Source organism: Erinaceus europaeus, chromosome 10 (genome assembly GCF_950295315.1).
Source record: "Erinaceus europaeus chromosome 10, mEriEur2.1, whole genome shotgun sequence".
NCBI classification, from domain to species: domain Eukaryota; kingdom Metazoa; phylum Chordata; class Mammalia; order Eulipotyphla; family Erinaceidae; genus Erinaceus; species Erinaceus europaeus.
In genome coordinates this window covers 533,089-550,317 of record NC_080171.1, presented here as the reverse complement: position 1 = coordinate 550,317, position 17,229 = coordinate 533,089, and the positions used below count along the sequence as shown (strand labels likewise).

At 63.6% G+C, this 17,229-nt stretch overlaps 1 protein-coding gene across 3 annotated transcripts in view; it reads right to left on the bottom strand.

Annotated features, from left to right (window-relative positions):
* The window catches only part of ECPAS (Ecm29 proteasome adaptor and scaffold), a 119,306-nt gene extending 104,421 nt beyond the window's left edge, over nt 1-14,885 (bottom strand). Inside the window, exon 1 of one of the 3 annotated variants that reach the window (XM_060199017.1) lies at nt 14,849-14,885. In XM_060199017.1, coding sequence (XP_060055000.1) covers nt 14,849-14,870 — 22 coding nt within the window. In that variant the 5' untranslated portion in view covers nt 14,871-14,885. Of the gene's footprint in view, nt 1-6,924; nt 6,944-12,855; nt 12,973-14,848 lie in introns of those variants that run through there. The other 2 variants (XM_060199016.1, XM_060199018.1) reach the window with 2 other exon arrangements.
* Between the last annotated feature and the right edge of the window lie 2,344 nt (nt 14,886-17,229).

Genomic DNA, 17,229 nt, shown 5'->3' with positions numbered 1-17,229 from the left:
GGGGGTCTGTGCATGTCTGTATCCACACAATGTACAGAGCAGGGGGCGTCTGTGCATGTCTGTATCCACACAATGTACAGAGCAGGGGGGTCTGTGCATGTCTGTATCCACACAATGTACAGAGCAGGGGCATCTGCGCATGTCTGTACCCACACAATGTACAGAGCAGGGGGGTCTGCGCATGTCTGTATCCACACAATTTACAGAGCAGGGGCATCTGCGCATGTCTGTATCCACACAATGTACAGAGCAGGGGCATCTGCGCATGTCTGTATCCACACAATGTACAGAGCAGGGGGGTATCTGCGCATGTCTGTATCCACACAATGTACAGAGCAGGGGGGTATCTGCGCATGTCTGTATCCACACAATGTACAGAGCAGGGGGGTATCTGTGCATGTCTGTATCCACACAATGTACAGAGCAGGGGATATCTGTGCATGTCTGTATCCACACAATGTACAGAGCAGGGGATATCTGTGCATGTCTGTATCCACACAATGTACAGAGCAGGGGCGTCTGTGCATGTCTGTATCCACACAATGTACAGAGCAGGGGCATCTGTGCATGTCTGTATCCACACAATGTACAGAGCAGGGGCGTCTGTGCACGTCTGTATCCACACAATGTACAGAGCACGGGGTCTGTGCACGTCTGTATCCACACAATGTACAGAGCAGGGGGGTCTGTGCATGTCTGTATCCACACAATGTACAGAGCAGGGGGGTCTGTGCATGTCTGTATCCACACAATGTACAGAGCAGGGGCGTCTGTGCATGTCTGTATCCACACAATGTACAGAGCAGGGGGTATCTGTGCATGTCTGTATCCACACAATGTACAGAGCAGGGGGGTATCTGTGCATGTCTGTATCCACACAATGTACAGAGCAGGGGCATCTGCGCATGTCTGTATCCACACAATGTACAGAGCAGGGGGGTCTGTGCATGTCTGTATCCACACAATGTACAGAGCAGGGGGCATCTGTGCATGTCTGTATCCACACAATGTACAGAGCAGGGGGGTATCTGTGCATGTCTGTATCCACACAATGTACAGAGCAGGGGGGTATCTGTGCATGTCTGTATCCACACAATGTACAGAGCAGGGGGGTCTGTGCATGTCTGTATCCACACAATGTACAGAGCAGGGGGGTCTGTGCATGTCTGTATCCACACAATGTACAGAGCAGGGGGGTCTGTGCATGTCTGTATCCACACAATGTACAGAGCAGGGGGGTATCTGTGCATGTCTGTATCCACACAATGTACAGAGCAGGGGGGTCTGTGCATGTCTGTATCCACACAATGTACAGAGCAGGGGGGTCTGTGCATGTCTGTATCCACACAATGTACAGAGCAGGGGCGTCTGTGCATGTCTGTATCCACACAATGTACAGAGCAGGGGCGTCTGTGCATGTCTGTATCCACACAATGTACACAGCAGGGGGTATCTGTGCATGTCTGTATCCACACAATGTACAGAGCAGGGGCATCTGTGCATGTCTGTATCCACACAATGTACAGAGCAGGGGGTATCAGTGCATGTCTGTATCCACACAATGTACAGAGCAGGGTTCTGTGCATGTCTGTATCCACACAATGTACAGAGCAGGGGTGTCTGTGCATGTCTGTATCCACACAATGTACAGAGCAGGGGCGTCTGTGCATGTCTGTATCCACACAATGTACAGAGCAGGGGAGTCTGTGCATGTCTGTATCCACACAATGTACAGAGCAGGGGGGTATCTGTGCATGTCTGTATCCACACAATGTACAGAGCAGGGGGGTCTGTGCATGTCTGTATCCACACAATGTACACAGCAGGGGGTATCTGTGCATGTCTGTATCCACACAATGTACAGAGCAGGGGCATCTGTGCATGTCTGAATCCACACAATGTACAGAGCAGGGGGTATCTGTGCATGTCTGTATCCACACAATGTACAGAGCAGGGTTCTGTGCATGTCTGTATCCACACAATGTACAGAGCAGGGGTGTCTGTGCATGTCTGTATCCACACAATGTACAGAGCAGGGGCGTCTGTGCATGTCTGTATCCACACAATGTACAGAGCAGGGGGGTCTGTGCATGTCTGTATCCACACAATGTACAGAGCAGGGGGTCTGTGCATGTCTGTATCCACACAATGTACAGAGCAGGGGGGTCTGTGCATGTCTGTATCCACACAATGTACAGAGCAGGGGGGTCTGTGCATGTCTGTATCCACACAATGCACAGAGCAGGAGGGTCTGTGCATGTCTGTATCCACACAATGTACAGAGCAGGGGGGTCTGTGCATGTCTGTATCCACACAATGTACAGAGCAGGGGGGTCTGTGCATGTCTGTATCCACACAATGTACAGAGCAGGGGCGTCTGTGCATGTCTGTATCCACACAATGTACAGAGCAGGGGGCGTCTGTGCATGTCTGTATCCACACAATGTACAGAGCAGGGGGGTCTGTGCATGTCTGTATCCACACAATGTACAGAGCAGGGGTATCTGTGCATGTCTGTATCCACACAATGTACAGAGCAGGGGGTCTGTGCATGTCTGTATCCACACAATGTACAGAGCAGGGGCATCTGCGCATGTCTGTATCCACACAATGTACAGAGCAGGGGGGTCTGCGCATGTCTGTATCCACACAATGTACAGAGCAGGGGGGTCTGTGCATGTCTGTATCCACACAATGTACAGAGCAGGGGGGTCTGTGCATGTCTGTATCCACACAATGTACAGAGCAGGGGGGTATCTGTGCATGTCTGTATCCACACAATGTACAGAGCAGGGGGGTCTGTGCATGTCTGTATCCACACAATGTACACAGCAGGGGGTATCTGTGCATGTCTGTATCCACACAATGTACAGAGCAGGGGCATCTGTGCATGTCTGTATCCACACAATGTACAGAGCAGGGGGTATCTGTGCATGTCTGTATCCACACAATGTACAGAGCAGGGTTCTGTGCATGTCTGTATCCACACAATGTACAGAGCAGGGGTGTCTGTGCATGTCTGTATCCACACAATGTACAGAGCAGGGGCGTCTGTGCATGTCTGTATCCACACAATGTACAGAGCAGGGGGGTCTGTGCATGTCTGTATCCACACAATGTACAGAGCAGGGGGGTATCTGTGCATGTCTGTATCCACACAATGTACAGAGCAGGGGGGTCTGTGCATGTCTGTATCCACACAATGTACAGAGCAGGGGGGTCTGTGCATGTCTGTATCCACACAATGTACAGAGCAGGGGGGTATCTGTGCATGTCTGTATCCACACAATGTACAGAGCAGGGGGGTCTGTGCATGTCTGTATCCACACAATGTACACAGCAGGGGGTATCTGTGCATGTCTGTATCCACACAATGTACAGAGCAGGGGGGTCTGTGCATGTCTGTATCCACACAATGTACAGAGCAGGGGGGTCTGTGCATGTCTGTATCCACACAATGCACAGAGCAGGAGGGTCTGTGCATGTCTGTATCCACACAATGTACAGAGCAGGGGGGTCTGTGCATGTCTGTATCCACACAATGTACAGAGCAGGGGGGTCTGTGCATGTCTGTATCCACACAATGTACAGAGCAGGGGCGTCTGTGCATGTCTGTATCCACACAATGTACAGAGCAGGGGGGTCTGTGCATGTCTGTATCCACACAATGTACAGAGCAGGGGGGTATCTGTGCATGTCTGTATCCACACAATGTACAGAGCAGGGGGCATCTGTGCATGTCTGTATCCACACAATGTACAGAGCAGGGGGGTATGTGCATGTCTGTATCCACACAATGTACAGAGCAGGGGGCGTCTGTGCATGTCTGTATCCACACAATGTACAGAGCAGGGGGTCTGTGCATGTCTGTATCCACACAATGTACAGAGCAGGGGGGTCTGTGCATGTCTGTATCCACACAATGTACAGAGCAGGGGGCGTCTGTGCATGTCTGTATCCACACAATGTACAGAGCAGGGGGCGTCTGTGCATGTCTGTATCCACACAATGTACAGAGCAGGGGTGTCTGTGCATGTCTGTATCCACACAATGTACAGAGCAGGGGGGTCTGTGCATGTCTGTATCCACACAATGTACAGAGCAGGGGGGTCTGTGCATGTCTGTATCCACACAATGTACAGAGCAGGGGGGTCTGTGCATGTCTGTATCCACACAATGTACAGAGCAGGGGGGTCTGTGCATGTCTGTATCCACACAATGTACAGAGCAGGGGGGTCTGTGCATGTCTGTATCCACACAATGTACAGAGCCGGGGGGTCTGTGCATGTCTGTATCCACACAATGTACAGAGCAGGGGGCGTCTGTGCATGTCTGTATCCACATATGCTGGAACAGTATTCTGGCTTCTCTCTTTCTCTCGTTCATATGGAAAAAAATGGAGTAGCAGACTACCTCATATTGACTAAGAAATACAAAAAGAAAAGCTCTCCAGGTTTAGGGGACTGTCAGTTCTGGAGCAGTGTCCCATAATGACAAGAAACAACAGCAAGATCAGATTTAAAATAGGGTCGGGGGAGTAGAGCACATGTCACGCTGACCTGAGGCTGTGTATTGAATCCCTCCATCGCATGAGGAAGAGCACAGTAACTACTACTGGCACGGCTTTACAGGACTGTGACCCGTGCACTGTCGGTGGGAACATCAAAAGGTACCATCGCTGTGAAAAACAGCATCACGATTTCTCAAGAAAATAAAGATATAACATATGACCCAGCAATCCCCCTGCTTGGTATATATTCAAAAGAACCTCAGAGACATGCGCAACCACATTCAGAATAGCATTATTCATAAAAGTTAAAACGTACAAACAACCCAAGTATCTATCAACAGACGTAGGGTAAGAAAATGCAGCACGGGGGAAAAAAAGAAAGAAAATACACACATACAAAGGTGGGGCGGGGGGCGGGTGGTAGCGCAGCAGGTTAAGCGCCGCAGGTGGCGCAAAGCACAAAGACCGGCGTAAGGATCCCGGTTCAAGACCCCGGCTCCCCACCTGCAGGGGGGGGTCGCTTCACAGGCGGTGAAGCAGGTCTGCAGGTGTCTATCTGTCTCTCCCCCTCTCTGTCTTCCCCTCCTCCCTCCATTTCTCTCTGTCCTATCCAACAACGACATCAATAACCACAACAATAATAAAAACAAGGCAGCAAAAGGAAAAACAAATATAAAAAATATTTTTTAAAAGTTCTAAAAAAAGAAAACCAATTTTTAAAAAGGTGTGTGTGAGAGAGAGTGGGGGAAGAGGGGGAGGCGGGGACTCACACATGTGTAATTTCTCTGTTCTAAGCCACTTTTCATTTTTCTAATGCTTACTTATCTATTTACTTATTTAAAGAGTAAGCTAGAATCACTCACCCAGATATATGTGCCAAGGACTGAACCCAGGACCTCATGCTCAGAGCCCACCTTCTGGTCCACCTAGGCCACTTTGTCACTGTGGGGAGGGGGCCTAAGGGGAGCCCACGGCATCAGAACTAAACGTCCACTGCCAAACACCTTCCACGTGACGCTGGGGCTCCAGCCTGCAAAAAGCATGGCAGACGGTCTCCCTACCCAACGCACCATCTCTCCGGCACACATCCAGTCCTTAGAGGGAAGAAAGATAGTCTCGAGTCTCCTATCAACTTCTTAGGTGACTCCGCTGTTGTGTCTAAGTCACAGAGCACACCTAACCAAAACAAGGCGCACGGCCTGTGTGCACGCAACTAGAGCATGGTGGGTTACAGCCCTCCTCTGTCCCTGACGGGAACGTCCTCTACAGAGCCCGTGAACACTGGCACATGCAGGGCGTGATCGGCCTTCTAAGGACAGTATGAGGAAACTGATCGGCCACAAAACAGCAAACGCTCTGTGAGGTCACCTACAGGAGACGCCCAGAGCAGTGGGAATCGCAGAGGCTGGAAGTGGGGGAGCTGCCGCAGATGGAGTGAAGACGGGGAGGGGGAATCGGGGTTCAGCTGGCCGTGTCAGTCTGCATGCTGGAACGTGTTCAGGAGCTGAACAGCGATGATGACCGCACACGTTTAGAGCAGAAACGCCTCAGCAAGCCTCAGCGTCACCAGCTCTGTGGCTAAGAGTCCACGTCTCTCTCCAAGCACAGCAGGAGCCCTGTCCACTCACTCTGCACCCTGCTAGCCGCACCAGTTGCTGCTTTCAGCTTCAAAGTGAACAGACATCAGGCATGGTACAGCCAGCAACCTTCTAAATGAGCCCTAATCACTTCTACGCCTGTGTCTTCAAACAGGATAACTCCCACTAACGTGCCTGGGGCAGCTATGGAGGGCTCTGGTGAGATCTTGGGTATACAAACAGCTACAGAGAAGACTCAGACAACCTCAGCCACAACCACTTTCACACGGAGATGGAAGGGGCTGCAGGTCACAAAGCTGCCAGTTCACCCAGTCCTGGCTCCCCTGAAAGCAGCTGCAGGGTTTCTCCACCAACTGGGGAGACAGCGGGCAGGGCCCACCTGGCCATCAACTAGGGGACAGCGGGCACGGCCCACCTGACCATCAACTGGGGGACAGCGGGCACGGCCCACCTGGCCATCAACTAGGGGGGACAGCGGGCAGGGCCCACCTGACCATCAACTGGGGAGACAGCGGGCAGGGCCCACCTGACCATCAACTGGGGGACAGCGGGCAGGGCCCACCTGACCATCAACTGGGGGACAGCGGGCAGGGCCCACCTGACCATCAACTGGGGGACAGCGGGCAGGGCCCACCTGACCATCAACTGGGGAGACAGCGGGCAGGGCCCACCTGACCATCAACTGGGGAGACAGCGGGCAGGGCCCACCTGATCATCAACTGGGGGACAGCGGGCAGGGCCCACCTGGCCATCAACTGGGGGACAGCGGGCACGGCCCACCTGACCATCAACTGGGGGACAGCGGGCAGGGCCCACCTGACCATCAACTGGGGGGACAGCGGGCAGGGCCCACCTGACCATCAACTGTGGGACAGCGGGCAGGGCCCACCTGACCCATCAACTGGGGGACAGCGGGCAGGGCCCACCTGACCATCAACTGGGGGACAGCGGGCAGGGCCCACCTGACCCATCAACTGGGGGACAGCGGGCAGGGCCCACCTGACCCATCAACTGGGGAGACAGCGGGCAGGACCCACCTGACCATCAACTGGGGGACAGCGGGCAGGGCCCACCTGACCCATCAACTGGGGGACAGCGGGCAGGGCCCACCTGACCCATCAACTGGGGAACAGCGGGCAGGGCCCACCTGACCCATCAACTGGGGGACAGCGGGCAGGGCCCACCTGACCCATCAACTGGGGGACAGCGGGCAGGGCCCACCTGACCATCAACTAGGGGACAGTGGGCAGGGCCCACCTGACCATCAACTGGGGGACAGCGGGCAGGGCCCACCTGACCCATCAACTGGGGAGACAGCGGGCAGGACCCACCTGACCATCAACTGGGGGACAGCGGGCAGGGCCCACCTGACCATCAACTGGGGAGACAGCGGGCAGGGCCCACCTGACCATCAACTGGGGAGACAGCGGGCAGGACCCACCTGACCATCAACTGGGGGACAGCGGGCAGGGCCCACCTGACCATCAACTAGGGGGGACAGCGGGCAGGGCCCACCTGACCATCAACTGGGGGACAGCGAGCAGGGCCCACCTGACCCATCAACTGGGGAGACAGCGGGCAGGGCCCACCTGACCCATCAACTGGAGGACAGCGGGCAGGGCCAACCTGACCATCAACTGGGGGACAGCGGGCAGGACCCACCTGACCATCAACTGGGGGACAGCGGGCAGGGCCCACCTGACCATCAACTAGGGGGGACAGCGGGCAGGGCCCACCTGACCCATCAACTGGGGGACAGCGGGCATGGCCCACCTGACCCATCAACTGGAGGACAGCGGGCAGGGCCAACCTGACCATCAACTGGGGAGACAGCGGGCAGGACCCACCTGACCATCAACTGGGGGACAGCGGGCAGGGCCCACCTGACCATCAACTAGGGGGGACAGCGGGCAGGGCCCACCTGACCCATCAACTGGGGGACAGCGGGCATGGCCCACCTGACCCATCAACTGGGGGACAGCGGGCAGGGCCCACCTGACCATCAACTGGGGGACAGCGGGCAGGGCCCACCTGACCATCAACTGGGAGACAGCGGGCAGGGCCCACCTGACCCATCAACTGGGGGACAGCGGGCAGGGCCCACCTGACCCATCAACTGTGGTACAGCGGGCAGGGCCCACCTGACCATCAACTAGGGGGGACAGCGGGCAGGGCCCACCTGACCATCAACTAGGGGGGACAGCGGGCAGGGCCCACCTGACCCATCAACTGGGGGACAGCGGGCAGGGCCCACCTGACCCATCAACTGGGGGACAGCGGGCAGGGCCTACCTGACCATCAACTGGGGGACAGCGGGCAGGGCCCACCTGACCATCAACTGGGGGACAGCGAGCAGGGCCCACCTGACCCATCAACTGTGGGACAGCGGGCAGGGCCCACCTGACCATCAACTGGGGGACAGCGGGCAGGGCCCACCTGGCCATCAACTAGGGGACAGCGGGCAGGGCCCACCTGACCATCAACTGGGGGACAGCAGGCAGGGCCCACCTGACCCATCAACTGGGGAGACAGCGGGCAGGACCCACCTGACCATCAACTGGGGGACAGCGGGCAGGGCCCACCTGACCATCAACTGGGGGACAGCGGGCAGGGCCCACCTGACCATCAACTAGGGGGGACAGCGGGCAGGGCCCACCTGACCCATCAACTGGGGGACAGCGGGCATGGCCCACCTGACCCATCAACTGGGGGACAGCGGGCAGGGCCCACCTGACCATCAACTGGGGGACAGCGGGCAGGGCCCACCTGACCATCAACTGGGAGACAGCGGGCAGGGCCCACCTGACCCATCAACTGGGGGACAGCGGGCAGGGCCCACCTGACCCATCAACTGTGGGACAGCGGGCAGGGCCCACCTGACCATCAACTAGGGGGGACAGCGGGCAGGGCCCACCTGACCATCAACTAGGGGGGACAGCGGGCAGGGCCCACCTGACCCATCAACTGGGGGACAGCGGGCACGGCCCACCTGACCCATCAACTGGGGGACAGCGGGCAGGGCCAACCTGACCATCAACTGGGGGACAGCGGGCAGGGCCCACCTGACCATCAACTGGTGGACAGCGAGCAGGGCCCACCTGACCCATCAACTGTGGGACAGCGGGCAGGGCCCACCTGACCCATCAAATGGGGGACAGCGGGCAGGGCCCACCTGGCCATCAACTAGGGGACAGCGGGCAGGGCCCACCTGACCCATCAACTGGGGGACAGCGGGCAGGGCCCACCTGGCCATCAACTAGGGGACAGCGGGCAGGGCCCACCTGACCATCAACTGGGGGACAGCAGGCAGGGCCCACCTGACCCATCAACTGGGGAGACAGCGGGCAGGACCCACCTGACCATCAACTGGGGGACAGCGGGCAGGGCCCACCTGACCATCAACTGGGGAGACAGAGGGCAGGGCCCATCTGACCATCAACTGGGGGACAGCAGGCAGGGCCCACCTGACCCATCAACTGGGGGACAGCGGGCAGGGCCCACCTGACCCATCAACTGGGGAGACAGCGGGCAGGACCCACCTGACCATCAACTGGGGGACAGCGGGCAGGGCCCACCTGACCATCAACTAGGGGGGACAGCGGGCAGGGCCCACCTGACCCATCAACTGGGGGACAGCGGGCAGGGCCCACCTGACCATCAACAAGGGGGGACAGCGGGCAGTGCCCACCTGACCCATCAACTGGGGGACAGCGGGCAGGGCCCAACTGACCCATCAACTGGGGGACAGCGGGCAGGGCCCACCTGGCCATCAACTAGGGGACAGCGGGCAGGGCCCACCTGACCATCAACTAGGGGACAGCGGGCAGGGCCCACCTGACCCATCAACTGGGGAGACAGTGGGCAGGACCCACCTGACCATCAACTGGGGGACAGCGGGCAGGGCCCACCTGACCATCAACTGGGGGACAGCGGGCAGGGCCCACCTGACCATCAACTAGGGGGGACAGCGGGCAGGGCCCACCTGACCCATCAACTGGGGGACAGCGGGCAGGGCCCACCTGACCCATCAACTGGGGGACAGCGGGCAGGGCCCACCTGGCCATCAACTAGGGGACAGCGGGCAGGGCCCACCTGACCATCAACTAGGGGGGACAGCGGGCAGGGCCCACCTGACCCATCAACTGGGGGACAGCGGGCAGGGCCCACCTGGCCATCAACTAGGGGACAGCGGGCAGGGCCCACCTGACCATCAACTAGGGGGGACAGCGGGCAGGGCCCACCTGACCCATCAACTTGGGGACAGCGGGCACGGCCCACCTGACCCATCAACTGGGGGACAGCGGGCAGGGCCCACCTGACCATCAACTGGGGGACAGCGGGCAGGGCCCACCTGACCATCAACTGGGGGACAGCGAGCAGGGCCCACCTGACCCATCAAGTGTGGGACAGCGGGCAGGGCCCACCTGACCCATCAACTGGGGGACAGCGGGCAGGGCCCACCTGACCATCAACTGGGGGACAGCGAGCAGGGCCCACCTGACCATCAACTGGGGAGACAGCGGGCAGGGCCCACCTGACCATCAACTGGGGGACAGCAGGCAGGGCCCACCTGACCCATCAACTGGGGAGACAGCGGGCAGGACCCACCTGACCATCAACTGGGGGACAGCGGGCAGGGCCCACCTGACCATCAACTAGGGGGGACAGCGGGCAGGGCCCACCTGACCCATCAACTGGGGGACAGCGGGCAGGGCCCACCTGACCATCAACTAGGGGGGACAGCGGGCAGGGCCCACCTGACCCATCAACTGGGGGACAGCGGGCAGGGCCCACCTGACCCATCAACTGGGAGACAGCGGGCAGGGCCCACCTGACCCATCAACTGGGGGACAGCAGGCAGGGCCCACCTGACCCATCAACTGGGGAGACAGCGGGCAGGGCCCACCTGACCCATCAACTGGGGGACAGCGAGCAGGGCCCACCTGACCATCAACTGGGGAGACAGCGGGCAGGGCCCACTTGACCATCAACTGGGGGACAGCAGGCAGGGCCCACCTGACCATCAACTGGGGGACAGCGGGCAGGGCCCACCTGACCATCAACTGGGGAGACAGCGGGCAGTGCCCACCTGACCCATCAACTGGGGGACAGCGGGCAGGGCCCACCTGACCCATCAACTGGGGGACAGCGGGCAGGGCCCACCTGGCCATCAACTAGGGGACAGCGGGCAGGGCCCACCTGACCCATCAACTGGGGGACAGCGGGCAGGGCCTACCTGACCATCAACTAGGGGACAGCGGGCAGGGCCCACCTGACCCATCAACTGGGGAGACAGCGGGCAGGACCCACCTGACCATCAACTGGGGGACAGCGGGCAGGGCCCACCTGACCATCAACTAGGGGGGACAGCGGGCAGGGCCCACCTGACCCATCAACTGGGGGACAGTGGGCACGGCCCACCTGACCCATCAACTGGGGGACAGCGGGCAGGGCCCACCTGACCCATCAACTGGGGGACAGCGGGCAGGGCCCACCTGACCATCAACTGGGGGACAGCGGGCAGGGCCCACCTGACCATCAACTGGGGGACAGCGGGCAGGGCCCACCTGACCCATCAACTGGGGGACAGCGGGCAGGGCCCACCTGAGCCATCAACTGGGGGACAGCGGGCAGGGCCCACCTGGCCATCAACTAGGGGACAGCGGGCAGGGCCCACCTGACCATCAACTGGGGGACAGCAGGCAGGGCCCACCTGACCCATCAACTGGGGAGACAGCGGGCAGGACCCACCTGACCATCAACTGGGGGACAGCGGGCAGGGCCCACCTGACCATCAACTGGGGGACAGCGGGCAGGGCCCACCTGACCATCAACTGGGGGACAGCGAGCAGGGCCCACCTGACCATCAACTAGGGGACAGCGGGCAGGGCCCACCTGACCATCAACTAGGGGACAGCGGGCAGGGCCCACCTGACCCATCAACTGGGGGACAGCGGGCAGGGCCCACCTGACCCATCAACTGGGGAGACAGCGGGCAGGACCCACCTGACCATCAACTAGGGGGGACAGCGGGCAGGGCCCACCTGACCCATCAACTGGGGGACAGCGGGCAGGGCCCACCTGGCAGTCCTGCGATGACCCACCCCATCGTTTCCCCACGGTGTTCCTTCCACCTCGCCTCGGACTACACTACCAACACGTCATGGGAGCTGGACGGCCTGGACTGGGTGACCAGTTCCCCCAAACAAGGGCTGCACCTCTCCTGTTCACCCTGGGGCTCCTGGCCATGGAGAGAAGCTGGACTGCTCCCACCTCCAGGGCAGGGTGCCCCCCACTTCCAAGGGCAGGGGCAGCAGGTCTCCCCACCCCCAGGGCAGGGACTGGGCCCCAACATCCAGGGCAGGGGCAGCAGGTCCCCCCACCTCCAGGGCAGAGTCTGGGCCCCCACTTCCAGGCAGGCGCCGGGCTTATCTCCCCACCAGCCAGCCTCCCTGGCCTCCAGGGCAGGGAAGGGGCTCGGCAGCCTACCGCACCCACCGCACCCTCACCCCACCCACCCCCACCCCTCGGGGCAGCAGGGGCGCGGCGGTACGAGGCTCCGCCCGCAGCTCGGGTTTCAGTTTCGCAACGTGACGGTGCAAAGCTGCGGCCTACTCGCCCGCGGCGCTCGCCCGCGCCCCGCACCCCGGCCCCGGCCCCCTGGTCCCGCACCCCGGCCCCGGCCCGCACCCCCACACCGGCCCCCGCGCCCCGGTCCCGCCCCGGCCCGGCGCCCGCCCGACTCACTCAGCTCGTCCTGGGAGGCGGCGGCGGCCATGTTGGGGGAGGGCGCGCGGGGGGGTCTGGGCTCCGCACCCCCCGATCCTCCCCGGCGGCCGTCCCCGGGCTCCGCGCCTGTGCCGAGCCCCCGCGCCGCGTCCCCGCTCCGCCCGCCGCTCGCTCTCGGGGGCCGGGCCTGCCGCCCGCCCGCACCCCCCCAGCGCCCCCCCCGCCGCAGGCTCGCTGGGCCCGGCTCGGCTCGGCTCGGCTCTGCCCGGCTCGGCTCGGCTCGGCTCGGCCCGGCTCGACTCTGCCCGGCTCGGCTCGGCCCGGCTCGACTCTGCCCGGCTCGGCTCGGCTCGGCTCTGCCCGGCTCGGCTCGGCTCGGCCCGGCTCGACTCTGCCCGGCTCGGCTCGGCCCGGCTCGACTCTGCCCGGCTCGGCTCGGCCCGGCTCGACTCTGCCCGGCTCGGCTCGGCTCGGCTCTGCCCGGCTCGGCTCGGCTCGGCCCGGCTCGACTCTGCCCGGCTCGGCTCGGCTCGGCTCGGCCCGGCTCGGCTCGGCTCTGCCCGGCTCGGCTCTGCCCGGCTCGGCTCGGCTCGGCTCGGCCCGGCTCGGCTCTGCCCGGCTCGGCTCGACTCTGCCCGGCTCGGCTCGGCTCGGCTCGGCCCGGCTCGGCTCGGCTCGACTCTGCCCGGCTCTGCCCGGCTCGGCTCGACTCTGCCCGGCTCGGCTCGGCCCGGCTCGACTCTGCCCGGCTCGGCTCGGCTCGGCTCTGCCCGGCTCGGCTCGGCTCGGCTCGGCCCGGCTCGACTCTGCCCGGCTCGGCTCGGCTCGGCTCGGCCCGGCTCGGCTCGGCTCTGCCCGGCTCGGCTCTGCCCGGCTCGGCTCGGCTCGGCTCGGCCCGGCTCGGCTCTGCCCGGCTCGGCTCGACTCTGCCCGGCTCGGCTCGGCTCGGCTCTGCCCGGCTCGGCTCGGCTCGGCTCGGCCCGGCTCGACTCTGCCCGGCTCGGCTCGGCCCGGCTCGACTCTGCCCGGCTCGGCTCGGCTCGGCTCTGCCCGGCTCGGCTCGGCTCTGCCCGGCTCGGCTCGGCTCGGCCCGGCTCGACTCTGCCCGGCTCGGCTCGGCTCGGCTCGGCTCGGCTCTGCCCGGCTCGGCTCTGCCCGGCTCGGCTCGGCTCGGCTCGGCCCGGCTCGGCTCTGCCCGGCTCGGCTCGACTCTGCCCGGCTCGGCTCGGCTCGGCTCGGCCCGGCTCGGCTCGGCTCGACTCTGCCCGGCTCTGCCCGGCTCGGCTCGACTCTGCCCGGCTCGACTCTGCCCGGCTCGGCTCGGCCCGGCTCGACTCTGCCCGGCTCGGCTCGGCTCGGCTCTGCCCGGCTCGGCTCGGCTCTGCCCGGCTCGGCTCGGCTCGGCCCGGCTCGACTCTGCCCGGCTCGGCTCGGCTCGGCTCGGCCCGGCTCGGCTCGGCTCTGCCCGGCTCGGCTCTGCCCGGCTCGGCTCGGCTCGGCTCGGCCCGGCTCGGCTCTGCCCGGCTCGGCTCGACTCTGCCCGGCTCGGCTCGGCTCGGCTCGGCCCGGCTCGGCTCGGCTCGACTCTGCCCGGCTCTGCCCGGCTCGGCTCGACTCTGCCCGGCTCGACTCTGCCCGGCTCGACTCTGCCCGGCTCGGCTCTGCCCGGCTCGGCTCGGCCCGGCTCGGCTCGACTCTGCCCGGCTCGGCTCGGCTCGGCTCTGCCCGGCTCGGCTCGGCTCGGCCCAGCTCGGCCTGGCTCGGCCCGGCTCGGCTCGGCTCGGCTCGGCTCGGCCCGGCTCTGCCCGGCTCGGCCCGGCTCGGCTCGGCTCGGCCCGGCTCGACACGAGGGGCCGCCGCTCGGCACAGCCCGACTGGACCCGACCCGAGGGGCCGCCAGTCGGCACAACCCGACCCAACACAGGGGCTCCGCTCGGCCCGCCGGCCGCCACCCGCCACGCGCCCCCCCCCCCCCCCCCCCCCGGCCCCGCGCTGCTCCGCGGCCTCTGACCTGAGTCGGAGCCGGTCTCCATGCGGCGGCGGCGGAGGAGGCGGCGGCGGCGGGGTCCGGGGGCTGAGCTGCGGGGCCGGGGCCGGGGGCTGAGCGGGGTCGAGCTGTCCGGCCGCCCCAGGACACGCCTGTCAGGAGACGCGACTCCGCCCGGGAAGCCCCGCCCCGCCCGGCCTCGGGGTTGGCGCCGCGGACTCGCCTCGGGAGGTGCGGGGACGGAGGGTGCGGGGACGGGGGTGCGGGGTCGGAGGGTGCGGGGACGGGGGTGCGGGGTCGGAGGGTGCGGGGACGGGGGTGCGGGACGGGGGTGCGGGGACGGGGGTTCGGGGTCGGAGGGTGCGGGACGGAGGGTGCGGGGACGGAGGGTGCGGGGACGGAGGGTGCGGGTCGAGGGTGCGGAGACCGGGGTGTGGGGACGGGGGTGCGGGGACGGAGGGTGTGGAGACGGGGGTGCAGGGGCAGAGGGTGCGGGGACGGAGGGTGCGGGGACCGGGGTGCGGGGACGGAGGGTGCGGGACGGAGGGTGCGGAGACCGGGGTGTGGGGACGGGGGTGCGGAGACCGGGGTGCGGGGACGGAGGGTGTGGAGACGGAGGTGCGGGGACGGGGGTGCAGGGGCAGAGGGTGCGGGGACGGAGGGTGCGGGGACCGGGGTGCGGGACGGAGGGTGCGGAGACCGGGGTGTGGGGACGGGGGTGCGGAGACCGGGGTGCGGGGACTGGGGTGCAGGGGCAGAGGGTGCGGGGACGGAGGGTGCGGGGACCGGGGTGCGGGGACGGAGGGTGCGGGTCGGAGGGTGCGGAGACCGGGGTGTGGGGACGGGGGTGCGGAGACCGGGGTGCGGGGACGGAGGGTGTGGAGACGGAGGTGCGGGGACGGGGGTGCAGGGGCAGAGGGTGCGGGGACGGAGGGTGCGGGACCGGGGTGCGGGGTCGGAGGGTGCGGGATGGAGGGTGCGGAGACCGGGGTGTGGGGACGGGGGTGCGGAGACCGGGGTGCGGGGACGGGGGTGCAGGGGCGGAGGGTGCAGGGACCGGGGTGCGGAGACGGAGGGTGCGGGTCGGAGGGTGCGGGACGGAGGGTGCGGAGACCGGGGTGCGGAGACCGGGGTGCGGGGACGGAGGGTGTGGAGACGGAGGTGCGGGGACGGGGGTGCAGGGGCAGAGGGTGCGGGGACCGGGGTGCGGGGTCGGAGGGTGCGGAGACCTGGGGACGGGGGTGCGTGAGGCCTGACTCGGCCCTCGGGGAGGTGCTTTCTGGCCCGCGGTGGGCAGGGGACGGTGGGCCCCGACCAGCCTGAAGCGGCGCCCCAGTGCGCCCCTGGGGAGGGACCCGCGTAGCTGCGGTGTAGACAGGACCGCCGCGTGGACCCGCCTCCAGTGCGGCTCTGGATGCCCGGCGGGGTCGCTGCTGACCGCACAGGCCAGGCAGTCGCAACACGAAGGACATTCTTCTTTTCCCTTTATTTTATTGTGCGAATGGCATGCCCGCTGTAAATATCTTAAATCCAGAGGATCTCAGAATTAAAAGGGAAAGGTCCCCTGCAGCTGCCCACCACAGTCCGAGTTACTGAGTTCGGTGAGAGACCTGCAGGGCCGAGTTCTTCCTCGTTTTAAATATTTTATTTAGTAGAGAAAAATGGAGAGGGGAGGGGACAGAGACACTTGCGGCCCTGCTTCGCCACCCCTGTAGCTCCCTGTGCAGGAGGGGACCAGGGGCTTGAACCCGGGTCCCTGCGCCCTGTGATGTCTGCGCTCAACCCGGTGGGCCGCCGCCTGGCCCATAGTGGTGTGGAGTTCTTGTCGGTTTCCAGACTGAACATCATCGTCCTTGTGAACCTTCAGCTCTCACTGCCACTCACTGATTAATGAAGCCCTTCCGCGCTAAGTCCGCCCCTCCCTTCCTTTTTGCAAATACTTCACTGTTAGTTTTCATGATACCTGAAGTCAATGCACAGAGGAGCTGGAGACTCCTCCCGGTGACCGTGACCTGCTGCTCCGGGCGGCGTTCAGGGCCCAGAGGGGCCCAGGGCTCTTTGTCTGGGAGCAGTGACATTGTGCCACAAGAGGACCCCGCAGGCAGATGGCGAGAAGTCCCGTTGCCCGTCCACAGAGGGCACCGCAGGAGTGGAAATGGAGAGAGGAAGGGAGACAGAGGGGGAAAGACAGACATCATCTGCAGACCTGCTTCACCGCCTGTGAAGCGACGCCCCTGCAGGTGGGGAGCCGGGGGCTCGAACCTTACTCCGGTCCTTGCGCTTTGCTCCACGCGCGCTTAACCTGCTGTGCTACCGCCGGACTCCCTTGTTTTTTAAGATTTATTCAGAAGAGAGAAAGTGAGATATGTAAAGACTTGTTTATTTCTGAAGGGGTGGGACCAGGG